This window comes from Rhipicephalus microplus, chromosome 10, assembly GCF_043290135.1.
Source record: "Rhipicephalus microplus isolate Deutch F79 chromosome 10, USDA_Rmic, whole genome shotgun sequence".
Taxonomy (NCBI): Eukaryota; Metazoa; Arthropoda; class Arachnida; order Ixodida; family Ixodidae; genus Rhipicephalus; species Rhipicephalus microplus.
Genome location: NC_134709.1, coordinates 91,007,442 through 91,034,349, shown reverse-complemented (window position 1 = coordinate 91,034,349; position 26,908 = coordinate 91,007,442). Strand labels below are relative to the sequence as shown.

General features: G+C 44.2%; 1 protein-coding gene across 1 annotated transcript; it reads left to right on the top strand.

Moving 5' to 3' along the window:
• Positions 1-969: 969 nt before the first annotated feature.
• Positions 970-2,322, top strand: LOC142774478 (uncharacterized). Its single transcript, XM_075874817.1, has 2 exons — positions 970-1,466; positions 1,691-2,322. Exons 1-2 carry the CDS (start codon positions 1,011-1,013, stop codon positions 1,937-1,939), a joined length of 705 nt encoding a protein of 234 aa, XP_075730932.1. The 5' UTR covers positions 970-1,010; the 3' UTR covers positions 1,940-2,322.
• The last annotated feature ends 24,586 nt before the right edge of the window (positions 2,323-26,908 follow it).

Here is a 26,908-nt window from a genome sequence, read left to right as displayed (position 1 = left end):
TTGTTCATTAAGGAAAATTTTGGGTATCAAAGGTTAAGCTGCACTTTTAGCAATATCCAGTTCATGGTGCGTGGTTCAAACAGTTAAAGAAATTTTTTTGAACTTGCTATGCACCCACTACGTGGCCCTAAAGGCCAACTACGCTGATGAATGGCTTTAAGATATAAAGTCATTATGATATATTCCCATGTTCTCATAAACGGTGGAAACGTGTTATTACGGTAATTTTCATGTTTTATTGTGAAGCATGTACACAGGACGCGTGTGTTTGTAAAGCAAAAAAGTTACATTCACTGCATTATCAAGTAGAGGATGTTATTTTCACTGTATTCACCATTATAAGTGTGGCTTTGAGGTAGAATATCTGCTTTCCACGCAAATGACCCGTGCTCATTTCGCACTTTGACCCAAAACTTTTATTATTCTTTTGCAGTTTTCTTGCTTTTTTGGTCATGCAAAGATCTTTTTTCGCTCACAACCAACCTCTCCGACAGAGACACCGACTGCGATATTTCTACGATTGAGCACTTTAACGTTATCGCGTTAAAACAGTTGCTATAGTCGAAACATATATGCGTAAATGAATAAAATGAAATGTTTAGAATGAAGAACACAATTGTGACGAAGTACGAAGCCATTCTACTAGTTGGCGTCTTCAACGTAGACATTGTGGACTTTAGAACCAAGATTAGCCGCCCCACAACTAGAGATGCGGTGATTTTTTAAGCCACCTGGTGAGAGAGGAGGTCCTGAGCAGGCTTTGTAGGGCATGCCAGGCATGCATGCGCCGCATGCGCTGTGTTGCTCCGTCGCGGCTGCATTTCATTGGATGCAGGGAGCTTCTCTGTGGTTGGACGATTGCGCGTGGTTTACTACCTTATTAGGCAATGCGCTAGGTTCAACTGAGTCAGCGGATCTGGCCAGAGCCGCCATTGCTCACAGTCGAGATCGCGACTGCGTTAGGCACAACGTTCGACGCCGTCACTTCCATCTAGCCCGGATTCTCGAAAATGGCGACTTTCAAGAGTCTTCAAGATGACCTGGTGGTGTGTCCATACAACGAGCATCACAGGGTGAAGAGAGGACGGCTAGATATACACATATCAAAGTGTCGACGAGGAGGTCGCCCGCGCAGAGTGTTGCCTTGTCCCTTCAATCTTGAGCACGGCGCGCCTGCTGAACGGGATGCGTTTCGCCATCACCTGCAAACTTGTCCTGACAAAACAAGAAACTTGCCCTGCATGGAGGCTAGGCAAGACCCTACCTACAATTTGAAAGAGCCAGGAGTTCCACAAGTGCCAGTGGCAGGAGATGGACGGCCTTTTCCTAGTGAGCCCGAGGTTCGCCTGGTGCATAGCAACCGTCCAGGGAGCAGCAGAGCCGAGGATGGCGAACCATCTGCTTCGCAGGCCACCCAGCCTCTAATTGACCATCCGAAGAAGCCTGTGCTGGCTATCGAAGCTAGGGTAAGCGCTACTTTCACTCGAGCGAGTTGGTACATTTTAGCTGGGAAAAAAACATCCCCAAAAAAGCACGAGAACACAGAGGGCACAAAACACGTGCATCGCTCACATGTCCAGTATGTTTCTTTGTCCTCGTCTTTTTTCGCTGTTTTTTCCCAGCTAACAATGAGGTAAAGCGAGCAGTGTTAAGCCCAGCATGCAATATTGACCCTCCTTCTGGTTGGTAGGCCGTGACTGGGGAGCACCATGGCGCCTGGGACGAGGCTCGGGTCGGCCAACCCTGTGGCGCTGAGGTCACCCACTCGACCGGTAATCTAGGGGCTGCGTGGGTCTTGGCAAACCAGCCTTGGGCTCTCCGGGCCTCAACCATTCAAGACAAGAGTGCCCCGCTCGCACCAGGACCAGCCTATGCAGTAGCCGTGGCACAAAGGCTTATGGCGCTCGGCCGTGCTTACCAGCAGCGAAGCTCTGATTGAGCCTGTAAGCCTAATTGGAGGTCTTTGTTTATTCAGGGGCTCAGAAAACTCTGACTGTTTCTATCTGAAACGTTCATGCTGAACATCTTGCTGGGCATTTTCTTTCGTTTAAACATTTATGCTTCAGGGCAATGCCACCTTTGTGAGTACTGCTGTTTTGAAAAAATGGCAACAGGGTATTAACAAACTTCCTGTTAAATCTGTGAATAATTATAATGGTCGTTAATGTTAAGAACATTTGAGGTGTAGCATTCGAATGCGTAATACTCAATATGCTTGTTCAATAATCGGAAGAACTGGTTTCGCACCTCACAAACTGCTGTAATCCCATTTGATCTGCTGTTGCTTCCTAATTGTTGTTGTGTATGCATATTGCCGTGAAAGGAGATCTCCGCAATTATTTCATCACTTCAAATTAAAACTGTAATGGTAAAACTTGTAATATAAGAACTGTTTCTTTTATTTCAATAGCGGGTAACAGTGATTTTTATTGGAGCACCACATTTTGCAAATTGAGCCTCGATTGGGAGCAAAATGATTTTAAAATGCAGTTTTTTCGTGAAATATAACAATTTCGGTGGTTTTGAACCCTTTTACAGTAGAATATACTTTTACTAGAGTAAGTAACTCTGATAGTTTTACGTATTGCAATACTACAAGAAAGAATACTAATGTAGAACGTTCTGTTTAATTCTTCAAGACGTACAAGACTGTAAAATTGGCAATAATGTCCTCAAAATTCGAACAGCTTTCGGAAATACCATTGCTTTATATGTAAGCCAATTTTCTTGTTGAAATAACACATGGTACTCTTCGAATAAAATTGCTGACAACACTCGGACGACTTTGTGTAGTAAACATCCACGTGACCAAAAAAAGTTTTCTCATTTACGTCCTTTAGCGGTAAGCTGTCTTTTTTTTAATGCGTTAAGTTGGCACAATACTTTTTGTATTGCATTTGAGATGATAACCAAAAGAGCCGAGACATTTGGCAAGGAATTTGGAATCTGTTTGGCAAAAGGACATCCAAGTAAAGCTATTAACTATCAACTGGGCTAGAATGATTGATTGTATTGTGAGAAGTCTAACGTCTATAATTTTAACACGATGTGTTTATCAAGAGGAAGGAAAAGGAAGGCCAAAGTTTCATATTTTTTAGATTTTGTACCAAAATCAACACGCATGGCAACATAATTCTAAGCGTATTTTTCGCTTTTTGCCACTTGTTGGCTGAATGAAATTTCATGAAACTTGACATGGTAACTGCACAGCTTATTCTGAGGATGACGTACTTCTTTATTACCTTTCAGATCAATGTGTGAACTAGTATACGCCGTTGAAATCTATGGCAGCTGCGTTTTTGGCCACTCACTGTTTTATAATATTTCGATATAAAACAGACACATTTATCTCTCTTTTTTTTGCCATTTCATCTGCATTGACAAAAAACGTGTTCACAGACCGTTCCCATTTCTTCTTTGCTATACCAGCGCACCGTGTTTTCCACTTTAGCGCTGTGCACCTTAAAGTGTCTCTCAATGTCCCGAAGCTTATTCTGCGTAGGTGCAGTTAAGGAGAACGGAGAGTCGAAAGTGATAGTTTTTTTTTTTTTCAAAATACGTATTTTAGTTTTTATTTGCTTTGTCAAGTTTAGCGGCCTTGCTTTCTCGACAAAAAAACTGTAAATATAATGAAGCTTGACGTGGGTTGAAATTCTTTCAGAAAGTACTTGCTGGCTACTCGCTATAAAAGTAACGGAAAACATCCCATTCTCTGAAGCCCGGAAGAAGGTGTCGCTCTTCTCCGGAAGAACGTACGCTGACGCAGCGCGCCGGAGGGCCGGGCGGCGTCTAGTAACCGTGGGCACGCAGTACAGCTTTGCTGATGCGTGCACATCCCGGCCCCACACCAAGCACTCGCAGGCTGCACCAACGTTCGAAGTCTCGCAGGTCCACCTCCATCAGACCTCGGAGACAAAAGACACAATCCAAACCCCGCAGGTCAACCTCCGTGAGACCACGGGGACGACGCAGACAACTGAGAGGGCACCTGTCCCTCTTGAGAAACTTCCGTCAGCCTCCGAGTGTACACAGGGGGCAATGGATGTGACACTGGCGTCCTCAGCGTCTCCGATGCTCACGGAATCCATCCTAGTGAAGCGGAGCCCAACAGAACGCCTCAGAGGGAAGAAACACCCTCCAGTCCAGGCGCCTGACAAACGCGGCGAAGTCTGAATAACCCTCCTACCTTTCTTCCTTCTTAAAAAATGGCTGCCGAGAGTATCATCTACTGGAACTGCCGTGGTCTACCGAAGAACCTGGATGACATTTATGAAATACTTGCGCAACACCAACCTAACATACTTTGCCTGCAGGAGACACACTTAAACTCCACACACACTAACTTTCTAAGAAAATATGCGGTATACCGAAAGGACAGGAATGGCACTGCCTATTCATCCGGCGGTGTCGCTATCGTGGTGCAGAAAGCACTCCCGTCCCGATACTTCACTCTGGTTACCGACTTAGAGGCAGTGGCAATACGAACCCTTATCTTTGGGCGAATGACAACTGTGTGCTCATTATATATCCCTCCAAACTACCACCTGTCTACTAAAGAGTTTGAAACTCTAGTTGACCAGCTCCCGCATTCATTCCTCTTGGTTGGAGATTTTACTGCACACAACACCCTATGGGGATGCAGAAGAACAGATTCTCGAGGCTTCTTTATCGAAAACTTCCTCTTGTACTCCTGCTCCTGTATATTTAACAAAAAAGAACCAACGTACTTTAACTGCGCACAACCACCTATGGGGATGCAGAAGAACAGATTCTCGAGGCTCCTTGATCGAAAACTTCCTCTTGTACTCCAGCTCTTGTATATTTAACAAAAAAGAACCAACGTACTTTAACGCAGCGTACAGCTCATACACAGCCATAGATCTTGCTATCGGCTCCCCTTCGCTCATAACAACCACAGATTGGTCTGTTATTCATAACCCCTATGGAAGTGATCATTTTCCTGTCTGCCTAAAACACACAGGAAGTACAAGTAAGACGACTACAAGTGTATTCAGGTTTAGAGAACAAGATGCTGACTGGACAAAATTCCGAGAACTTACAGAACTGTCGCGTTCTTCTATTGAAAACCTAGACATTGATGACTGTGAAGCATTGGTCGTACTTCATATCATACAGGCTGCAGAGCGATCGATCCCACAGACATCTGACAGGACGCGAAACAAACGACGGCCCTGGTGGAAGGCGGAGTGCAAAAAAGCTCGCGAGAACCAAAACAAAGCTTGGTCAAAATTTCGCAGGCACCCGACAACTGACAACCTGATGAATTTCAAGCGTGCAAAAGCAAATGGTAGGCGTATCCGACGAGAATCAAAGAGGCAGAGCTGGCAGCCCTTTCTCTCGTCAGTTAACTCCTACACTAATACGCATAGGGTGTCTTACAACAGAGTAAGAGCACTTCAAGGGCACAACACTCATCCGGTCCCTCTCGTCAGTACAGGTGGTGATACGCTGGAACACCAGGCAGAAGCCATAGGCCAACACTTTGAGTATACCTTCAGCTCAGCACATTATACAGACTCCTTTAAACGACACAAGCTTGCTAAAGAACGTAAGCCTATCCGCGATAGAAGGCCATCTGCTGGAGGCAACAATACTCTGTTTACCATCCACGAATTGAAGACAGTGCTGGCGACATGTGGCAACTCAGCTGCATGCCAAAACAAGATTACATATGGCATGGTGAAACACTTACACATGCTTGATGTCATTCTATTACTGTTCAACAGCGTACGGTCCTCCGGGCGTCTACCCAAGGCCTGGAAAGACGCAGTTATAATACCCATGCTCAAACAGGGAAAAGAAGCCACACTTGTCGCTAGTTATAGGCCTATCGCCCTGACTAGCTGCTTGTGCAAGGTATTTGAAAAAATGGTAAACCGTCGCCTCATGTATTACCTTGAATATAATGGCCTCCTTGACCGTCGTCAAGCTGGATTCAGATCAGGCCGGTCGACAGCTGACCAACTCGTAGCATTCGAATCCTACGTCAGGGATGCCTTCATTCACAAACAACACTGCCTTTCTGTATTTTTCGACTTGGAGAAGGCTTATGACACGACATGGCGGTATGGCATTCTTCGTGACTTTCAATCTCTTGGAGTGTCAGGGAACATGCTGATTACAATTCAAAGCTAACTCTCTGAACGTACGTTCGTTGTTCGTGTTGGAAATGTTTTTTCAAGGCGGTTTACGCAAGAAAATGGTGTCCCCCAAAGTGGCGTGCTTAGTTGCACACTGTTCATCGTAAAAATGAACTCCATAAACACTACACTGCCTAAAAGAATTTCCTACTCTGTATATGTGGATGACATTCAGATCAGCTTCAAATCGTGCAACCTAGCCATCTGCGAACGTCAGATTCAGTTGGCAGTAAATAAGCTCACAAGGTGGGCAGACAAAAATGGCTTTAGGTTTAACTGTGACAAGACTGTCTGCCTACTCTCAAAACTACGTGGCATAAGGCCGTCCTCCAACATTTCAATGAACACCATTGCTACTAAGAAGGATCATAAATTTCTAGGTGTTGTGATAGATGAAAAGCTCAGCTTTGTCCCACACATCAAGCAGCTGCGACTGAAATGCTTGAAAGCCTTGAACTTGCTCAAGATTCTCTCGCATCAGTCATGGGGTACAGATCGAGACTGTCTATTAAACCTTCTCAGTAGTGTAGTGCTCTCACGTATTGATTATAGCTCGGTTGTGTACGAATCAGCATCGAGATCCGCACTTAAGATGCTCGACCCAGTGCATCACCATGGGCTTCGTCTGGCTAGTGGCGCTTTCCGAACCAGCCCAATAGCCAGCCTTTGTGTTGAGAGAGATCGGTGGTCATTAGAACGACGACGGCAGTTCACAAGCATCAAGTATGCAACCAAGGTGCTCTCTCATGTCGACCACCCATCTCGCGAGCTATTGCAGGATACATCAAATGCCCACCTGTTCTTGAGGCGACCATCAGCCACGCCTACATATCCCATTGGAGTGGCCTCACACTTTGAAAATCTTAATATACCTGTCTCCAATCTTCAACTAAGTTCCCACAAGGACACTGTGGCACCATGGGAAATGCGAGCTATCAATTGCGACTTGTCATTCCTAGAGGTAGGAAAGCATGGCCTCCCAATCGCAATCGATCAGCATTTCATGTACTTGCAGGCAAAATACAGGTGTGCTGAGTACTACACTGATGCTTCCAAGTCCTCGGCCGTCGCATGTGCTGCATACGGCCCAGCGTACTCTGAATCTGCAACAATGAATGAACATACCAGCATATTTACTGCTGAGTGCTATGGCATACAGCTAGCTGTAAGGCACATCTTAAAGAAGAAAGAACCAGCCTCCATCATATACACAGATTCTCTCAGTGCAGTGACTGCGTTGTCTTCCGCAAAGACACATATAAATCCAGTGACTAATACCCTTCTAAACTGCCTCATGTCAGCCTACAGATCCGACCTGAAAATCACGCTATGCTGGATTCCGGGACACTGCAACATAGCTGGCAATGAGGCAGCGGACCAACTTGCGAAGTCCGCTGCACTCCGCCCAACAGTAGACGTAGCCGTCATCCCATATGAGGACTTGAGGCCGCTAACCAGAAACCGAATGCGTAAGCAATGGCAAGGGGAATGGAACGCACCAATTGAAAACAAATTGCACACAGTAAAGCCAAGAATAGGTAGATATGCTCCTGAAAAACGTAACAGGCATCAAGAGGTTGCACTGTGCAGACTCAGGATCGGTCATACACATGCAACACACACGCACCTTTTAAGCAACTCTCCTGCACCATGCTGTGAAAAATGTGGTGATGTGCTATCTGTCGTTCACGTTTTAATTATGTGCCCGTACCTTGAACCACAAAAACTACATCACTTCCCAAAGCTATACAAATGCCACATACCGCCTGACCCTTTATTTTTTCTTGGGGACGATCCCATGTTTCCCATAAAAGTAGTTTTAAAGTTCTTAGCTCATGTTGGATCCCTGCACTTAATTATATATTCTCACTAATCTCAGCCCTCTCTCAATCCTGAGAGAACCGCTGAGACTTCTTTACCAAATGTCATGCAGCAAGCACTCCTTGTCCTGACAAGGACCACTGCCGCCACTGCATGACTTTTTAAAACCCATAGGTTTAGACCGTTTTAAACTCATCACACATAGTCATTACACGTAAGTTTAATCCCTATTCTCCACTCTTTTATTCTTGCCACACCGAGATTTTTTTCTTTAATTGAACCAACAAAAAACCCTGTGTTTGGCACTCTTTGGCCTGAGTTGCCCTTGCACCACTACAATCTACCATCATCATCATAATCATAGATAGATAGATAGATAGATAGATAGATAGATAGATAGATAGATAGATAGATAGATAGATAGATAGATAGATAGATAGATAGATAGATAGATAGATAGATAGATAGATAGATAGATAGATAGATAGATAGATAGATAGATAGATAGATAGATAGATAGATAGATAGATAGATAGATAGATAGATAGATAGATAGATAGATAGATAGATAGATAGATAGATAGATAGATAGATAGATAGATAGATAGATAGATAGATAGATAGATATGAGATATTGCTTTGCCTAGTAGGAACTAACAAGAAATTTTAATGGCACTTCTAATTATGTATACTTTCGCAGCCTATTTAATAAAGTTACGAGGAGCGCGTCACCATGTTTGTAGAAACCACTGTTATCTAGTGTTTGGAGCTTAACTACTTTCCGGAACGCTACCGTGTACTGGATAACATGAAAAATATTGAAATTATATTTCTACGATAGGCTTTCACAATATAAAAACTATGCACACCTATTGTAAACTGATCAAAAAGTAATTGTCAAGCAATCCGGCTGGGAAAACGCGAAAGTGCTCAATAAACTTCACAATAATCAATATAACTTAGTTTAAGACATCTCCATAAATATAACAATGATATTGTCAAGCATTCAGTACTATATAAGTCAGCTATATGCATTGTGGATTTTTCTGTGAGCCTCAGAGCAAGAAGCTAGTTCAGAAAAAAAAAAAAGTCAGGTGATCGGCACGCACAGGAAAAATCAATTGGTTTTTAACTAGACAGCGCCTCGTAGTTTACTAAATATGCGATAATTTATCGCTGTGATAAATGAGATTAGGAAAACACAGATTCGAACAACTGAGTGGGTCACTGTTGTGATAAACACCAGCTGATTCTCTGCGGCTGCTCCTCCGAGGCAGCCAGCCGCCGCCCCTAGTTTCCCCGTCCCTCCCGTCCCTAGAGTGCCTCGATGCGCGCGCCCCCGGAGCGCGCGGGCATCAAGGCACCCTACCCGTCCCGGCCCCGTCGCGCTGCAGCGGCCGCGGCTGACCCTACGGCGGACACGCACTCTCCCATAGAAAGCCGCTCTACGCGGCAGGCCCTACAGTGCGCTTTTTCATCCAGCGGCCATGCAAGTACACTCACTTCCAATCGTAAACACACATGGTGACAGCTTGGAAGATCAGGCGAACTTCCTGGGCGCACACTTGTAACAGGTGTCCAGCTCATCACACTATACTGATGCATTCCAAAAATACAAAACAAGAATAGAAAAGCAGAAACTAGAACACAAATGAACAAAATACGAGGCATACAACCAAGCTTTCAGCTTAGCTGAGCTGAAAACATAACTAACTCCTGCCGTAATTCCGCCCGTGATTCCGTGCATGTGCTGTACGAAATGCTTTTCTGAAAAACCTCCCAATTTAAACGCAAGAAAACTTTACTTTATCTGTACAGTGCTATCTGGTTTTCTGGCACTATCCCTTCTTCCTGGAAAGAGTCCTTTTTTGAGAGAGGGCAAGGACCATTCTTCAGTTTCGAGTTATAGGCCTATTTCACTTACGAGCTGCTTGCGCAAACTTTTCGAAAAAATAATAAACTGCCGACTTGTACATTTCCTTGAAACAAGCAATTTGCTCGACCCATTCTAGTGTGGTTTTCGAGAGGGTAGATTTACCACCGACCACTTCGTTTGTTTCGAGGCACAGATCAAAGACGCTTTCGTCCACAAACAGTACTTTCTTTCTGTATTCCTCGATATCAAAAAGGCTCATGATACAACATGGCACTTTGGAATATTAAGAGATCTGTTTCACTTTGGCGTGCGTGGCAGAATGCTTACCATAATCGAAAGTTTCTTGTCAACCCGGATATTCCGTGTCCGAGTGGGCAGCATTTTTTTTTTCAAAACATTTGTTCAAGAAGCGTGCAGGAGTGCCACTAGGTGTGGTACTTAGTTGCACACTTTTTATTATTAAAATGAATCCTTTGCGCTTGTCCATCTCTCGCAATATATTTTATTGCGCATATGTCGACATCGTCCAGTTTGGTTTCGAATTTTGTAATCTGGCCATGTGTGAGCGGCAGGTTCAGCTTGGTTTGAACAAAGTATTCAATTGAGCAAAAGAAAACGGTTTCCGACTGAATGTACAACAAAGCACGTGTGTCTTGTTTTCCAGGAAGAGAAGCATTCATTCCGAACCCGATGTTCAACTGCATTGGACGTCTTTCTGTTAATACTGAACACTAATTCTTAGGCCTAACCTTGGATGCCAAGCTAGCCTTCATACCACACATGAAGTACTTAAAAAACAAGTGCATAAAAGCAGCGTTCTAAAAGTGTTGTCACACACTATGTGGGGAAGTGACAAGAAGTGTTTAATTAATTTGTATAAAAGCCTCATATATACGTACCCGCCTAGACTAGGGGCATTAGCATATCAGTCGGTGACACCTACTGCCCTTAAAATGCTTGGCCCTGTTCATCATCTAGGCACCCGTCTCGCTGCGGGTGCGTAGAATCGAATGAATGGTCGCTCTACCTACAGTGATGTTACATGTCTTTGAATTATTATCTTAAAGTGAACGCAGACAAGGCACACCCATCACATTTCACAATTATTGACATGTCAAGCCTTGCTGTGTTTTAGAAACTTCCTTCTTTGAGAAAGCCTTACTCACTCCGTGTGAGGAACCTAGCGAAGGAAACCAGTGTGCCACTTTAACACCGTTTGATGACTCCCGCAGTATGTCTGCCACCGTGGCAATGGCAGGTGATACATTGCGACGTGTCTTTCTTGGGGGTTACGAAGCATGCACCATTTGCACATATTCAGACGTTATTTTTAGAAATACAACAGAAATACACATGTCCTGAGTTCTTTACGGCTGCTTCAAAGTCCGACACTTCTGTCGCGTGCGCAGCCGTCGGCCCATCTTTTTCGGAAGCTGGTGTCCTGCACTCTGATACAACAATTTTCACCGGCAAAGCTTATGCGCTACTTGCATCTGTTAAACAGATTAAACAAGTAAAGCTACACAAAGAAATAATATATAGCGACTCGCTGAGCGTAGTAAAAGCTCTGAAAACTCTTAAAAAGCACGAAAGCCCTGTCCTTGTCTCGCTTTATTCACTCCCATGCACTGTCTACTCATCCAAGCAACATGCTGTAGTCTGTTGGGTGCCAAGACACAGCGAAATACAAGGCAACGTTCTGGTGGACCAGCTAGCTGGATCCGCCATTGATGCCAATTCCTGCACTCGACTTCATTTTTTTTTCCTAATCGAAAGCTAAGGGGTTATTGGCAAAGCACATGAAGCACACACAAAGGTATTAAATAGCAGTTATCAAGCCACAACTTGGTCATTGGCCACCAGTATTAAAATCACGCCACACAGAAGTAGTACTGACAAAGTTAATAACAACACATACATACACTACACATTCATTTCTTTTGTCTGGTGGCGATCCACCTTTTTGTGATAGATGTGGAGAAGCGCTCACCGTACTTCACATTCTGATCCAGTAAGAAGAATTAGACACGCTAAGAAGACAAAACTTTCCATTACCCTACCGACAACGGATACCACTTCATCCTACAATGTTCATCGGTACAGAACCACTTTTCACACATAAATCGTTGAAAGCTTTTTTAAAAGATGTTCGTAAGTTTCGTATCATATACCCGGGCATTCCGTAGCACGACGTCTCCAGAGAGGTCTCAGCTGCGGTGGCTACACTCAACAAAGCACTTACTTCACAGCCCTTCAACGCAAGGGTGTGAATCATAGAGGCGCTTGTGCTAATGCCATACATGTCCAAATGGCTTTTATTATCACAAACTTTCGTCATCCATTAACACCACACACTTTCCATGACATGGTCGTGATTGTATTACTTCCAAGTTTTTACCCACCTCAGGGCGGAGATTTTAAGGCCCTTATACAGCCGCTAATCACAATCATTGTCCACATCTTTTATCTCACGAACTGGCGCTCTTTGGCCGTCAAGTGGCTTTTGCGCCACAAAGCACCAAACATCATTTTTCGATAAACAGCTGCTCTAATGGAATCGGGTTTCCCCTCAGACCATCAAAGAGAATTTTTCGCGAGCCATCGCCCATACATGTGTTCAATGCTGATTTATCTGGCATAAATGAAACTCCAGACAAGCAATCAGAGTCTAATCATATAATCACTGCATACGCGTATTTTCGCTGCACGCTTTCGTTGGTTTTATTCTCGTTGCATTGTGTTATCGATCTTCGTGCCCTGTGAAATTGTTCGGAACAAATGTTGTTCTATTCGAGCGATTTCTTTGTTCCGTGATCGAATATATGCGTGTGTTAGAATATTTCTTCTTCGTCAACTTTGTCCTGGTTTTCAAACTGGCAGCTAGCTTACCAATACGGAAAGGTTTCAAACTGCGTATGTCTCAGAAACACCTCAATTAAACTTCTAATAATGTTTGTGCCTTTACTATTCTAAATGAACATATATGAATAGTTTCCTAGCTTTTTTGTGTGTATTTTTTTTGGGGGGGGGGGGGGGGACAGTAGTGAGTGTAAGCCTATAGGTTCGTTTCCGAGCGCTGCCAGGAACTTAGATGTTTTTTCTTCAAGAGCCAGGGGGGGTGGGGGGACTCAGACCTTCTAAGTTTTTCTATTTTGCTTGCGTATATATACACGCACTCATACAAACGCATGCGCGAAAATAATTTTATTTGAACCCCACCCCCCTTCCCCCAAAGAAACAAAATTCCTGGCTACGCTATTCGCCGCTCTCTTATTTCTTTTCCGATACACCCCAATGACGCTTGGCAAGACTTTGCAATGCTTTGTAAAAATAAAAGTGTCTTTTCTAATTTGAACGTACACAACTACGGCGATTTCTCATGCTTGATTTTATAGCTTATGTGAAGAAATAACAAGAAAAACTGTGTCCCTCGGCCTATATATGTAGATGTGCTTGTCTATTCGTGCGTGAATTTCTCAACTGAGAAGTGTTTCTTCTTAAGAAGTGATTGTGGGTTTTCTTGACTGTTCAGTTGAGTTTGATATGTAACACGTGCATGAATTCGTGAACGATGGGCGAGCACTTCACTCAGCCTTAATTGTGGTGCTTTCCGACACCTCTGGACCCACTTTTGCAGGACCTAGGCTGTGATGCAAATGCTGTTTAAAATCACCTTTCTCAAAATAAGTATTATACTGCATTCCTATGCACTCTACATCGTTAAACACTTTTGCTAAACACATTCTACTGCATTCCACATATCATTACCACCCTCAAGTTTTTTTCATTGCACGTCAACTCCTTGCGTTGTAAAAGAGTGAACACATTTAAAGTACTCAGCCAAAAATTGACCCCCCCTCCCCGACTCTTCCCCGACTTTAGGCAATGAAGCTGCCCCTTCGGCACGTCTAGCAGCTGCAAAACGCTGTCCAAGTTTGCACTCAATCGCAACTATCGAAGCAGTACGTCAGCGCCGTCCGGCTACGTCTGTGTACCATGACGGGAAAGTGCGTGGATGCAAGACACGCAAAAAAAAGCTTTCAAAGTAGACAAATGTTAATCATAATTGAAACAGAACGACGTAAAACACCAAGAAGCACATACCTTTTATACTAATCGCTACTTAACGTACAAATCACGGAGCCTAATCAGGATCCCTATAGCTTTGTTGTTGACATCCAATGTCATCTGTCATAATGTACAGAAAAATCAAGCAACCCCTAACCCTTCGATGCCCACTGCTGCGCTATGGGGCGACAACCCCGAAACATTTTTTTCTTTAGTTAACACATTATGCTTCGGGTCCTTGCTGGCTCCTATGGCGCTAAGAGACAAACGCTACCGAGCGTCTTGAGCTTTCCAAAAATACGTAAGTAAAAATGCATCGTGCTTTCGTAGTGCTTTGTTTCAGCATCTTACAAATGGTGAAAGAAGCTTGGCAGACGCTAGAAAATTTGTTCACCTACAGCGGAACAGGAATCTACGGCATCTTTTATACTTAAAATGGCTCAGAAGGCGTTGTAGAACATTTATAAGCTCGCTGATTAATGTGGCCGCCAAATACATCAAAGAAATCTTGATACCGAATGAATTGTTGCTCCTGAGCAATAATGGGTATATGTGGAAGCAAATATGGGAAGATATATGTTATTGTAGTAATTTACAATGCGTGGGGCTATGATATTTGATGCTCTTATTGTGAAAGAAAAAGAAAACTGTCGTCTTCAAGTGCCGCATAGCGCTTGTTTTCTTTGATTTGTTTGTTTGTAGCCTAGAATCCATGGCTTATACCCACTCTGGGGTGTTGTCCAAGAGAACATATACACTCATATGGACGATAACTGCAGTTTTCTTTACAATAAAAAATGGGAAAAAGTTGTAGAATGAATAAAGTATATTGAAAACAAAAAACACAGATTGAGATAGTGGGATAAAAACAAAAAAATAGACACTGATAGAATAATTGTTTGTTTGTAGCCTCTAATCCATGGCTCATACCCACTTTGCGGGATTGGCCAAGAGAACATATAGTCTCATATGGACGATAACTGCATTATTGCTTACAACGAAAAAAAAGGAAGGGGGGGGGGGGGAGTTGTATTGTGAAGACAGTATGTTAAAAAAAGAAACCAAGGATTTAGATAGTGAGAAAAAAGAATCAACAAGAAAGTATAGACACTAATAGCTATAACTTGATTTTGGGAGCCGGTCAGACAGCTGGTTTTGCTAAACCCGAATAATTTGGTATGTCATGAATTTATCCAGATTTAAAAATTACTTTTCGACCCGTTTTTTTTTTGAGTACCTGTTAACGTGAGCTTTATGTTGAAAAACGTTTACAGTCTTGAATAAAATTACACACCGCATCGAATGCATCTCAGTGGCAATTTCCCAAAACAGAGGCACCAAAATTTAGAACATTTTCTGTGGTTAAATTTCAACCTAGCTTCGCAAATGGAATATCTAAAAGTCGTTTGCTAATTATTGCATAGTTACGACATGAGCCAAAATAATGTTCAATAATTTCTGATTCTTCGCAAAACGGACAAAGGGGGGAAAGTGTCAGGCCAGCTCTGTGTAAATAAAAATTTAATGGGGGGACACGGCACCAGAATCTGAAGATTATAAATTCAAGTTTTTTTTGACGGACTCTGCTGGGCTTTTCATGGAAATTTGAGGTGCTGATAATTTGTCCATTGTGTGATATTTTCTAAGCTATCTGTAAAAATAGCGAATTTCCTATATCTAAACCCTGATAAGTATTCTAACTCGGGAAGTACTGAAATTACTGGTCCATAGAGTGATGCTCGTGCCAAAGCATCTGCCAATTCATTTAATTGTAATCCGCAGATACCTGGGACCCACACTAATATAGGAGTTCTAAATGCGGCGGTGCTAATGTGTGGAACGCTGCTAGGGCACGAGATTGTTCGGAGGTTGTCAGAGCTTCACACACCAAAAGTGAGTCTGTTAGGATGATTGCACTGGTCTCAGTCGTAGGAATTTTACGAAGAGCTAAAATATTAGCTACTAGCTTGGCTTCAAATATAGGAGTGAATTCTGGAAGCCTTACTGAAAAATACCAGCTGAGGAAATCAGACGCAATTCCTACGCCTGCCTTTTTATTGTTGACAGAAGCATCTGTAGCTATTACATTTTTTGTTTCTGCATGTACCGAGTAATCGTTTATTGTAGTGGTCAAAAATTTAAGAGATTGCAACTGGGCTTGTGGGGGGAAGATTTCATCGTACTCTATTCTAATGTTGAGGGTTGAGGAATTAGTTTCAATTACTGTACTAATGCCTACATTTATGCAATTCAGTTTCTTTTTAACGAAAATTATCTGAGGGGTATGAAATCGAGGTCAATGTGCAAGAAAGAAAGAGTCAGGGTCGCTGATAAATGCGTACTCTGATCTTCGCGCCGGTAAACTGTAGAACTTTAAGAAGGTTTGAACCGTTAGAATGCGGAATCGACAGAGGAGTGTTGACAATCGCGCTTCTTGATACAATACATTATTCGCCACGAACCTGGGAAGTCCCAGGCATATTCGCAGGGCTTCTCGCTCTAACATTACTAGCGGTTTAATTTTATAACCAGCGGCCCCCGAGAATAATACACACCCAAATTCCAATATTGGTCGCACATACATTTTATATATCATTAACATCGTGTGTCTGCGCAGCCCGTATTTTCTGTTGCTTAACCTGCGTAATTAACCTGACGCCCGTTGTGCCTTTGCTGTTATATATTCAATGTGTGGGCTCCAATTTAGCTTTTCATTATAAATCATTCCTAAGTACTTGACTGAATCTACTTGTGGAATAGGTTCCCGATTATACAATACAGAAATGAAACTGTATCTGCTATAGGAAACACCAAGAGCGCACTTTTACTGATGTTCAATGACAATGAAATGGATTGCAACCAAATTTCTAGTGTATTATTATATCTTTGCAGTTTTTGATGTAGTGAATAAATGTCGCTCTCTGCAGCGAAGAACGCAATATCATCTGCATAAAAGTAGACACTGACATCCTGAACAATTGGAATAGAGCTCATCAGTATATTGAATAATGCTGGAGATAGGATGGACTCTTGGGGAACACCACGTTTCTGTTTGAATTTATGCGAAAAACAGCCATCTTTCACGCTATACAATTCCCTTGATTTTAGGAATTCCGCTATCCACTCAGTTATATAATGAGGAAACTGTAGGCTCTGCAAGGTGGTCAGTAGAATAGAGTGCTCGACACTGTTGTACGCTTTAGCTATGTCGAGAGTTACTAATGCGGCGTACTGTTTCCTTTTACGAGCCAGCTGTATTCGACTCTCTAAATCCGCATGGGCGCACCAAATTGAGCATTCACAGCGAAAACCAATTCGATTTGGCTTTAATATTACCTTATTCGTCATCCAGGAGTTTATTCAGCCCTTTAGGACCCTCTCTATGAGTTTCACCATGTTCGAAGTTAGCGAGATGGGTCTGATATTTTCTATGGTAAAACTAATCCTTGATTTTTTATTAATGAGATTACCTTAGCTATTTCCCAGTCATACGGTATCCAGGCATTCTTTAAAGAGTAGTTTATAAGATTGAGGACGTCGCCGGGGGATAGCTTGAATAAAATTTTAATTATAGGAACTGTGATTCCATCTGGACCAGGAGCTGACGATGGTAGATCTCGAATTACTTTTGATGCTTGAGACAGCGTTACGTTTTTGAAGTCAGTGCTTATGCTAGAATTTTGCCAGTTGAAAGAGATAGTCGAAGAAAATCTAATTTCTAGACCTCTGCCAATTGACTCTAAAGAGTTCTTCGTTTCTTCCATTGATAGTTTTTCATAATCAGTATTTACTGTACACGGCAGGATTTTGCGAGATCGCATATATTCAAATAAAGCTTTCTTATTTTTAGATTTCGAGAGAAAATCGAAATGTCTTTTATCATATTCTTCTTTAGCTTGAGCCACCGTGTGTTTAAATACAGCGGCAAGAAATTTATAATCTGACCAGTTCTTAGGGGACTGATTATGTATTAGCTTCTTCCAAGCTGCCTGTCTTCGTCTGTGATCTCGTGAACAGTTTGAATTCCACCAGGAGCTACAAGGTACTCTCTTCGCCGATTTAACAGCAAATTCAGCGTTTTTGTATGCCCTTTTAATTGCTGCGCTTAATTTCATAGCTTTAGTGTCATCTCCATCCTGAGAGGGAGCGTCTAAAGCAGTTTTTAGGTCGTGTTGAAATTTTGCATAATTTATATAGGTCTGGGAATGGAAGCGTGATGGTTTGACGGGGCAAGTGATTTCGAACATTATTGGAAAGTGGTCACTGTTGGAGGCGCAATCAAGGGCTGTCCACGATGTACTAGCAATGGCCGAGCTTACAAAGCTTAAATCTAAGGTGGAGCGTGAATGACCTTAAATAAATGTGGGAGTTTTAGCGTTAAGGCGCAATGAGTTGTTGTCTACCGACCAGTCCCACAACCGTTGTCCACACTGATCTGTTCTAAAACCCCAGCAGCTATGGTGAGAGTTGAAGTCACCAACTATAATTTTTTCTTTACAGCCTGAATTATCAGCCATATATAACAATCTCGTGTCTTGAACGCCTACAGGAAAGTACACGTTTATTAGCGAGAAAGTCAAGTATCCTGGCAAGGTAATATTTAACGCGAAAATTTCGCATTCAGAAGACATACATTTGTATGAGTTTTTTACTTTTAAACTAATTTTATTGTTTATAAAAACAGCTAAACCTCCACCTTTGGATGGACGGTCTAGACGAAAGGTTTGGAAGTTGGGTAGGTGAAATAAATGATGTGTGGATAGCCAAGTTTCTTGTAATGCAATAATAGCCGGATTGATTTGGAAGACAGGTATAACAGATCTGTTATGGCTGAGTGAAGAAATCGGCAATTCCAATGTATAATTTTAGGAGACCCTATGATTTCGTTAAAATGGTTTCGGCAACTACCTTATCTAAAATACTTTCTTTTAGAAAATCGGTTTTTGAAAGGTTGTCTTTCTGGTATTTCTTGCTTTTTACATGTTTCGGCGAGCCAGGTTTTTTCGATACAGGGGATCTAGAACGTCTTGGGCATTTGAGATCCATGTCCATATCTTGTGTGTCCTGAGAAGCTTCCTGTTCACGCTCGCTTTGCCTCTGAACGCCTTCTCCAGAGGGCTCTGCAGACAGTGCATCCGGTGGAGTTATCTCAGATTCTGCCTCACTTGTCGGGTGTGCAGACTCGGCATTTTCTACAGCCGTACTTATATCTATCTGTGCTCCACATACTTGTGCGATTTGGTTATTCACAATGTGCGACAGCGACTCACATAGGGTGGTAGCAAGGCGCTGCATAGCCTTATCCACAGCCTTCTCGATCAAGTCCGCAATTGATAGGGTAGAGGATGCTTCCATTGCTATGTTATGGCGGGCAGCTGCTCCTGCATACCCTTGAGTTCGGGCTTGGATTTCAGCAATGGCATCCTTTCGGGCGCATCGCCTTCTGTCTACAATTTCAAGGATTTGGATATCACGTGCCTTGGCTGAGCAGTTTGGGTTATCAGCACAGTGTGCTTCATGGCAAAGACAACACTTTTCTTCATTACTTTTACAGTCGTTTGAGTTGTGCGTCTCACCACAAATTCTGCATCTAGGTACTGACCTGCACCCTTTGACTGTGTGCCTATAACGCCAACACTTAATAGACTGTAGGGGACGAGGTGATAGTGGCTCCACTCTGTATATTAAAGGCCACGCTTTGATTTTAGTTGGGCGATTCGACCCGGCAAATGTAGCAATCACGGACTGCGTTGGAACCCGTTCTTGTCCACAACTCGACTACATCTATAGATAGCTATCACACCTGCTTCTGAAAACATATCTAATATCTTAGTTGGGGTCAAGTTGACATCGACACCCCGAACGAGGCCTTTAACGCAAGCTAGGTGAGGTGGAATGAATGCGCTCACCGGGTTGGTAGCGAATACCGAGCATTTTAGTAGGTCTCGAACACAGAGCTGGTCAGACGAGAAGCAAAGAATGCCACCCTTGCCGAACTGTCTGACCTCTGTGATGCTTTGGTAGTGAGTTGTAGCGGCTCTTAACTCCGTCTGAATCATTTTTGAATTCTTCATCCGTATATACCATCGTTGCTTGGGACCAATGCTACAGGAACGGATGAGATGCCATTGCGTAAAAACAAATCCACTGGCAATTTCTGCGAAGGAAGAGAAGCAGACCAAAGGAAAGCCCCTGGTCCAGGTGAGGAAAACGACATCTGCCTGATCGTACTATATGAAAATACACTCGCTAATCAATTAGGACACTATAGAAACGTTTATGAAAAAAAGAATAAACAAAATCAATCACAACCACTGAATTCTTGGCCAAACCCTCAGAGCAGAAAAACGTCAGTCGTGGCCCAATGCTCGCGCTTTTTATCTATAACTATACCTCCTTTCCTATAAATATATATATATATATATATATATATATATATATATATATATATATATATATATATATATATATATATATATATATATATATATATATATATATATATATATATATATATATATATATATATATATATATATATATATATATATATATATATATATATATATATATATTGTGATGACGTTTATTGAACCGGAGAAGTCGCAACGATGTCGCAACGAAAAATGGCCGTACGACAAGTCTGGCAAAGGCGGCCCAGGTTCTCGTGCAATCAAAGCACGGGGTTTTTTCTTCTCTTTGGAAGGTGCATACACGTTAGTGCGTATGCTCCACTACAATACCCCCCGGGTTGAAGAGCAGCCATCCTGGCGACTCACGGAGTAGGCACAATGAGGGGGTCGTAGTAGGGCTTGAGACGGTCGACGTGTATGGTCTCGCGTCCTCGACGGCGCAAATCTGGCGATTGTGTTAGGGGCTCGATGATGTAATTCACCGGCGAGGTTGCGTCAATGACACGGTATGGACCATGGTACCGGGCCAGAAGTTTAGAAGACAGGCCAGGAACGTGCGGGGGCACCCAAAGCCTCACGAGGGAGCCAGTACGAAACGTAGGCGCTATGTGATGAGCGTCATCATGTCGGGTTTTTTGTAGACCTTGAGCCTCACTTGTCATAGACCGAGCCAACTGACGGCAGTCTTCAGCGTATCTGGCGACTTCCGAAAGCGGGGAGCACTCCGATGCATCAGGGCGGTACGGGAGTATGGTGTCGAGTGGGTGGGATGGTTCGCGGCCGTACAACAGAAAGAACGGGAAAAACCGGTAGTCGCTTGCGTCGCGGTGTTATAAGCGAAAGCAACAAAAGGTAATACAGCGTCCCAGTTGGTGTGGTCGGAGGAGGTGTACATCCTCAGCATGTCGCCAAGTGTGTGGTTGAACCGCTCAGTGAGACCATTGACCTGTGGATGGTTTGAGGTAGATTTCTGGCGGATGATGTTGCATTCAGCGAGGATAGCTTGGATGACCTCCAACAGGAACACTCGACCCCTATCACTAAGTAATTCCCGTGGAGCACCATGGCGTAGAATGAAGCTGCAGAGAATGAAGTGTGCAACTTTGTGGGCGGTCACTGCCGGTAGAGCTGCAGTCTCAGCGTAGCGTGTCAGATGATGAACGCCAACAATAATCCGCCAGCTTCCAGAGTCACGATATGGGAGGGGGCCATAGAGGTCGATACCCATGTGTTCAAATGGGCGAGCCCGGCACGGGTGCGCATATAACATGCCAGTAAGGTGCCGGGGAGGTGTCTTGTTCTGTTGGCAAGTGGTGCAAGACTGAACGTATTTCTGCACAAAGCGATACATTCCTCGCCAGTAATGTCGTTAGCGCAGCCTTTTGTAGGTTTCAGGACACATGCGTGAGCACTTTGGGGATCTGCATGGAAATTCATGCAGATGTCAGAACGCATATGAGTAGGGACAGCAAGAAGCCACTTCCAACCACCAGGCATGTAGTTGCGGCGGTACAGAATGCTGTCTCGCACGGAAAAGTGGGCTGCTTGTCGGCGTAGCGCTCTCGTGGAAGGGACAGCAGACGGATCGCTAAGGTAGTCGAGTAACAATGCAAGGCATGGATCTTTACGCTGCTCCGAAAGCATGTCAGTGGTGTCTATTGGTGACAAGGTGGTAAAAAGTGGTGACAGAGAAGCCACATCTGGGGTTAATGGCGATCGCGAAAGTGCATCAGCATCCGCATGTTTGCGACCGGAACGATATACTACACGGATGTCGCATTCTTGCAATCGAAGTGCCCAACGTCCCAGGCGTCCGGACAGGTCTTTCAATGTGGACAGCCAACATAGAGCGTGGTAGTCTGTGACCACGTCGAAAGGGCGGCCGTAAAGGTACGGGCGAAACTTCGTAATCGCCCAGATTATGGCCAAACACTCCTTCTCTGTCACGGAGTAATTCAATTCAGCCTTCTTAAGAGCGCGACTTGCATAAGCGACTACGTATTCGGTTTGGGTGCCTTTCCGTTGTGCCAAAACTGCGCCAAGACCAACGCTGCTTGCATCAGTGTGAACTTCTGTGGCAGCAGTGGGGTCGTAGTGGCGAAGAATAGGTGGCGAGGTCAGCAGGCGGCGCAGCTGGTGAAATGCGTCGTCACATGCAGGTGACCATGCAGATATCCCTTTGCTGTTGGAAAGCAGACTAGTCAGAGGTGCAATGATGGACGCGAAGTTGCGCACGAAGCGACGAAAGTAAGAGCAAAGGCCAACGAAACTTCTTAGGGCTTTCAGTGATGTGGGCATTGGGAAGTCAGCGACAGCTCGAAGCTTATCGGGGTCCGGAAGAACACCGTCTCTTGTGATGACGTGTCCCAAGATAGTTAGTTTTCGGGCTGCGAAGTGGCACTTCTTGGTGTTAAGTTGTAGGCCTGCAGAAGCTAGACACATCAGAATCTCATGGAGACGACGAAGATGTGTCGGGAAATCAGCTGAAAAGACTACGATGTCATCTAGGTAACACAAGCAAGTTTTCCACTTGTGGGCCCGCAATATGGTATCTATCATGCGTTAAAACGTCGCAGGCGCGTTGCAGAGCCCAAATGGCATGACTTTGAACTCATACAGGCCATCTGGCATTACAAAGGCTGTTTTAGGGCGATCACATTCAGCCATTGGCACCTACCAATACCCAGAACGCAGATCCAAGGATGTGAAGTACTCGGCGCCTTGTAAACAGTCAAGAGCATCGTCTATTCGTGGTAGCGGGTAGACATCTTTCTTCGTAATCTTCTTTGAGCGGCGATAGTCCACGCAAAATTGAACGGTTCGATCTTTTTTTCTTTACCAGAACCACAGGTGATGACCAAGCGCTTTGAGAAGGCTGTATCACTCCACGTTTAAGCATGTCGTCTACTTGCTCCGTAATGACGCGGCGCTCTTCGGCGGAAACGCGGTAAGGACGCTGTCGCAGAGGCGAATGTGAGCCGGTGTCAATAGTATGAGTGATAGTCATGGTGTGGCCCAAAGCAGGTTCTTGAAAGTCGAAAGAAGAGCGAAACTTGTTAAGGAGAGCAACAAGTTGGCGGCGATGCGAGAAGGGAAGGTCTGCGTCAATAGCATTGTCGAAAGCTGACAAACTTGATGGCTCAGACGCATGAGTTATTGCGGCAATGTGTCATGGCGTTTCGTCGGGAAGAATAATATCATCGATATGGTCGACAGGTTGCACATCTCCCAACGTTTCACCACGAAGTAAGCCAATGGGGTAGTTGCAGTGGTGGTAACCAGCATTACGGTTAAACCAGACGCAATTGTAAGAACGGCAAATGGGAGAACGATGCCCTTGCGTTCAGTAAAAACAAGAGATGGCGTAAACACCACCGTGGCGTCAGGTTGCGCCACACATGAAAGGCTTATAGGGACCGAAGCTTCCGGGGGCAAGGTGATGTCGTCGTCAGCGATGAGTTTGCAGAGCCGAGGAGACCGGTCGGGTGGTGGAAATTCATATGTTGGCACAAGGGACACTTCGGCACGGGAACAATCGATGATAGCTTCATGACGTGATAAGAAATCCCAACCGAGGATAAGGTCATGAGAGCAAGATGGCAGAACAAAAAACTGTACGACGTACAAAACGTCTTGGATGACGACGCGCGCCGTACACACAGCCGAGGGATGAATGCGTTGCGCGTTAGCCGTGGACAGCACCATGCCACTGAGAGATGTGGTCACTTTCTTCAGTTTCCGACAAAATTTGGCGTCCATCACAGAAACGGCGGCCCCGGTATCAATTAACGCTAATGTGGCGACTCCCTTAACATCGACATCAACAACATTTTGTGGCGAAAACGGAGGCCTTGAGAATTGCGCACAAGTTGCAGTTCTTGCCTCCGGAACTGCACTGATTTGTTTCCCTCCTCAGGAGGTGGTCGATGACGCATAGGCGATGGCGATCGGTGACGAGGGGATGGGAAACGAGCAGTCGACGGGCGGCGATCCGAGTCTGAGCGCCTTTGTTCATATGCAGATGCGGTGGCCTGCTGCGGCGCGTAGGTAGGAGTTCCGAAGTATGCGTTTGCAAGTGTGGGGCGACGGCGGCAGAAGCGTGCAATGTGGCCAGCGATGCCACAGGCGAAGCACATAGGACGGTTGTCATGGGTGCGCCACTCATTAGATCGACGGAAAAAGCGAGGTGAGGGCCTGTAAACCGGAGGCGCTGCCGGAGGAGGTGGAGCCGATAAGGATACTGGACGCGGTGGGGGCCGCGCAACCACAGCTGCGTAGCGGAGAGGTGAAGATGGTGCAGGTGGTGCGTAGCTGACAGCTGAGAGATTAGATGCTGCTGAAGTGCATGCGTAAGGGGCCTGCACTGTAGAGAGGACATCACAAATTTCAGTGCGTATGGCCTGCTGCAGTGTCGAAGGCAGGCTTGCGGTGGGCGCGTCGCTATGCGGCAGCAGGGAGAGCCGTCGGGTGACTTCCTCCCTGATGAAGTCTTTGATCTGGTTGGACAGACTTTCTTGGCAACCGTTGGCATTTGTGAGTGCGACGGCCGAGATCGAATCCGGCGGTGGGACACTCTGTCGGGCGATGGAACGCTGACGGTGCAATTCATCAAAGCTCTGGCAAAGCTCTGGCAGAAATTTCATGAAACTTGACATGGTAACTGCACAGCTTATTCAGAGGACGACGTACTTCTTTATTACCTTTCGGATCAGTGTGTGAACTAGTATACCCCGTTGAAAGCTATGGCAGCTGCGTTTTTGGCCACTCACTGTAACTAATATTTCAATATAAAACAGCCACATTTACCTCTCTTTTTTTGCCTTTTCATCTGCATTGACAAAAAACGTGTTCACAGACCGTTCCCATTTTTTCTTTGCTATACCAGCGCACCGTGTTTTCCACTTTAGCGCTGTGCACCTAAAAGTGTCTCTCGATGTTCCTAAGCTTATTCTGCGTAGGTGCAGTTGAGGAGAACGGAGAGTCGAAAATGATAGTTTTTTTTTTCAAAATACGTATTTTAGTTTTTGTTTGCTTTGTCAAGTTTAGCGGCCTTGCTTTCTCGACAAAAAAGAAACTGTAAATATAATGAAGCTTGACGTGGGCTGAAATTATTTTAGAAAGTACTAGCTGGCTACTAAAAACTAAAAAAAAAACGTTGAAATAGTCACCTGTCTGCTTGCCCATTGCATTTCGTATGAGGAGTTCACTTAAGCCGTGTCTCAAAAAAGCCATGATTGCCAAGCTCTCATGATGGAAGAAATCCTGTTAACCAAAATATACTTTGATCATACCATGGCGAAAAATATTTGGTGGGGGGGGGGGGGCACGTGCTCGGTGGGCCACCCACTGGCTACGCCCCAGACATCAAGGTATAAACAGGAGGGGTGTGCGAAAAGTGATCAATTTTCGGAACTGAATGCAATACGAATATACATTGAATACTGCTGACATCGTGTCTATCAAACAGAATAGCATCAGAATAGCTAGTGAAACATTAATTCTAAACCATTCCTATAACACCACATTTTAACGCGATAGCGTTAAAGAGCTGGTGTCGCAGAAAACCCGCCGCCGGCGTCGGCCTTGTTGGTTGCGAGCAAAAAATCGTCTGCGCGTCTGTGACCGAAACTTTACCGAAATAGCCGCGGGAAACCGCTACTTATCCACGTGTGCATGCGCGATCACACTGAAAAAGCCGACCATTCGAAGAAAAAAAAGGGCTCAAGGTCATGAGGCAAGGTAGTTTTTTTTTGCCCTGCCACCCCTCCCTGCTTAGCTTCCAGCGCTTTCGTCGGGACGAGAGAAGAGAGAATGCGATTGCAGCATGCGACAAACCTTTGTAACTCCACTCGCACTGGATGGATTCTTAAAGTTTTTGCGGTGTTGAATTCGTGAGGCAATAAGCTCTTCTGGTGAATTCATTCCATGGTTACTTGAAAAAGTGTTTCAGGGCCCTTGTAACGCATTTTGTTCGACAGGTGTCACGACGAAAACGAGCCCATTCGGCGATAATAGCGCGCGCTGGTCCAATCTACTGTGTGCGTGCATGTGTATGTAACAAAACATATGAATAAGTATGCACTTAGTGGTTGATGGGTGCACTTGGAGCTGGATTTCGCTATCGCGTTCAACTCTTAAAGGCGAAGCTTAAGGGTCCCTGAATTTTTACTTATTGAAATAATTATTCAGTAACTTTTACCAAAGAACATTACCACTTACTTTTAGGTAACTGAGAGTGTTAATCCAAATATGATGATTAACTGAGGTGAGAATGTTCACAGCAGTGACTGCAGGAGCCCATTGTCGCCTGCATTGGAAATAAATTTATACATAAACAATTTTGAACCAAACATTACGAGTACAGCTTAATATGTAATGAAAAAGATAAACCTTTAAGTTTAGCACCAAAAGTGGGTTAACAGTGTTGCAAACTCTATCTGCAAGAGCAAGTTAAAAATATACAACGCTTGCACGCGTTTTCATTCATAAAGCTCAATATGCAGTCGTATTCTTCATTTTCGCTTAGTACAAAATGAGCACAGAAACTGGTTAATGCAACAGAATCCGAG